Consider the following 1,804-nt stretch of genomic DNA (forward strand, 5'->3'; position numbering starts at 1 on the left):
GGTAAGGCCAAGCTAGATGGGACCAGTCATCGTTGGGTAGCTGCGTTGGCCTGCTACAATTTTACCTTACATTACCGAGCTGGGAAAAACAACGCTGATGCGGACGGTCTCTCGTGCATGTCTCAATTAGGTCGGAATGTTATTAAGGCTATATGCCAGTCTGCTGTCACTGTAGCCCCCGTCATTGATTGTATTGTTGGTGATTCTGTGCCTCGTGTGGCCAGCGAGCGTGCATTGTTATCCGCTACACTATGTGCAATTGACTGGCAGAAAGAACAAACGGATGAAGGAGACATAGCAAGAGTTTCAGAGCTCTTGAGAACCGGTTTCCATCCCAGGGGGAAAACACTCAGAAATGAAACCCCATATAGTTATAGTTATAGTTGTAGTTATTTTCCAGTACAGGAACAATATGTTCCTCTACACCGGTGTATCAGCTCTAAGCTGAAATGGCATCCAGGCCACCAAGCAAACGGCGGCGTGTACAGGTACATGCCAATACAGAGCCAACAACCACAGGGGCCACCACCAGTCAGACTCCACCATTGGTGCCACCGGTACCACCCACAACTGATTTGATTGCCATTATGCAGTCATGTATCACAGCGGCCATCCCAACAATAACAAAAACAGTGCTGGAGACGCTGAGTAGCAGTGAAGGGCAAGGAGGCACCGCTACTCATCATGATCAGGGACCAGCTGGTACCTCTGAGGATTCAGGCCCTCAAACTGTGGACCCCAGACCCCCACTTCAGACTCCTCCAACAGGACCAGCTACACCAGGGGCAGATGCCTGTCTGTCCCAGTTAACAGCCTCGACCTCGAGCTCCAGCACCAGTGAGCATACCCAGGACTGTACTGGTACAAAAAGAAACCTCACCAAACCAATTGACCTTGGGCTAGACCCTAAAGTCAGAAACAGAATTGTATCTGATGAATTTGTTGACCTCGGTGTCTTAATGAACCCAGGGAAAGACAGCAGAGAGAGGTTTACCACAGAAAAAACAGATGGGTCACTTGCACTGGTTAAAGTGCCTTCAACAAAAAAGATTGACACAATAGGCCAGTGGTTAAATTGTTTCCATGTGTTTGGAGCAATATATAGCAAGAGACACCCAGAACGGGGACACCAGTTGTTCCAGTTTGCTCGGCGTATACAGGCCATAGCTGAGGAATCAGGTGATTTAGCAGCTATTGCATATGATAAGTCCTTTCATTTGTGGCGTGAGCTTGAGCCCGAGGACTGCCCCTGGGACCAGTTGAATGTTGCCTTATATCATGCAGCCCTCGCTGAGGGCCTTGTTTCAAAATTTCAGACAAAGCAGGGGCAGTCTTTTCGCTCTGGCTCAGGCCAGAAATGGCCCTTTCGGCCTAACCGAAAGCGAATTTGCTGTCATAGCTACAACAACAACAACGGAAATTGCCAACGAAGGCAATCGTGTACATACCCCCATATCTGCGAGGACTGTGGGGGGACCCATGATAGAGCCAAATGTACGAATCCCAGGCCCGAATCCACCGGCAAAAACACCACAAAACAAACACCGCCACAAAGCGATAAGTCTAAATGGATATCACAGCAAAGTAGTTCCCACCCCAGTTCGGGTCGATAAGCTGAACTCTTTCTTGAAAGGTTACACAGACAGAGACTTTCTGGTTCAAGGTTTTAGGTACGGCTTCCGCATTCCCTTTACAGGGGAGAGGAAACACCGTCTGTGTTCAAATTTACAGTCTGGGAGAAGGCTAAGGAAGATATTTTGCAAGAAAAAATAGACAAGGAAGTATCAGCGGCTAGAGTGGGGGG

General features: G+C 48.6%; 1 protein-coding gene across 1 annotated transcript in view; it reads left to right on the top strand.

Annotated features, from left to right (window-relative positions):
- Positions 1 to 434: 434 nt before the first annotated feature.
- LOC110441051 overlaps positions 435 to 1,804 on the top strand; it is a 3,879-nt gene continuing 2,509 nt past the window's right edge. Inside the window, exon 1 of the mRNA XM_021484149.1 lies at positions 435 to 837. Coding sequence (XP_021339824.1) covers positions 450 to 837 — 388 coding nt within the window. The 5' untranslated portion in view covers positions 435 to 449. The remainder of the gene's footprint in view (positions 838 to 1,804) is intronic.

Source organism: Mizuhopecten yessoensis, unplaced genomic scaffold (assembly GCF_002113885.1).
Source record: "Mizuhopecten yessoensis strain PY_sf001 unplaced genomic scaffold, ASM211388v2 scaffold715219, whole genome shotgun sequence".
NCBI lineage: Eukaryota > Metazoa > Mollusca > Bivalvia > Pectinida > Pectinidae > Mizuhopecten > Mizuhopecten yessoensis.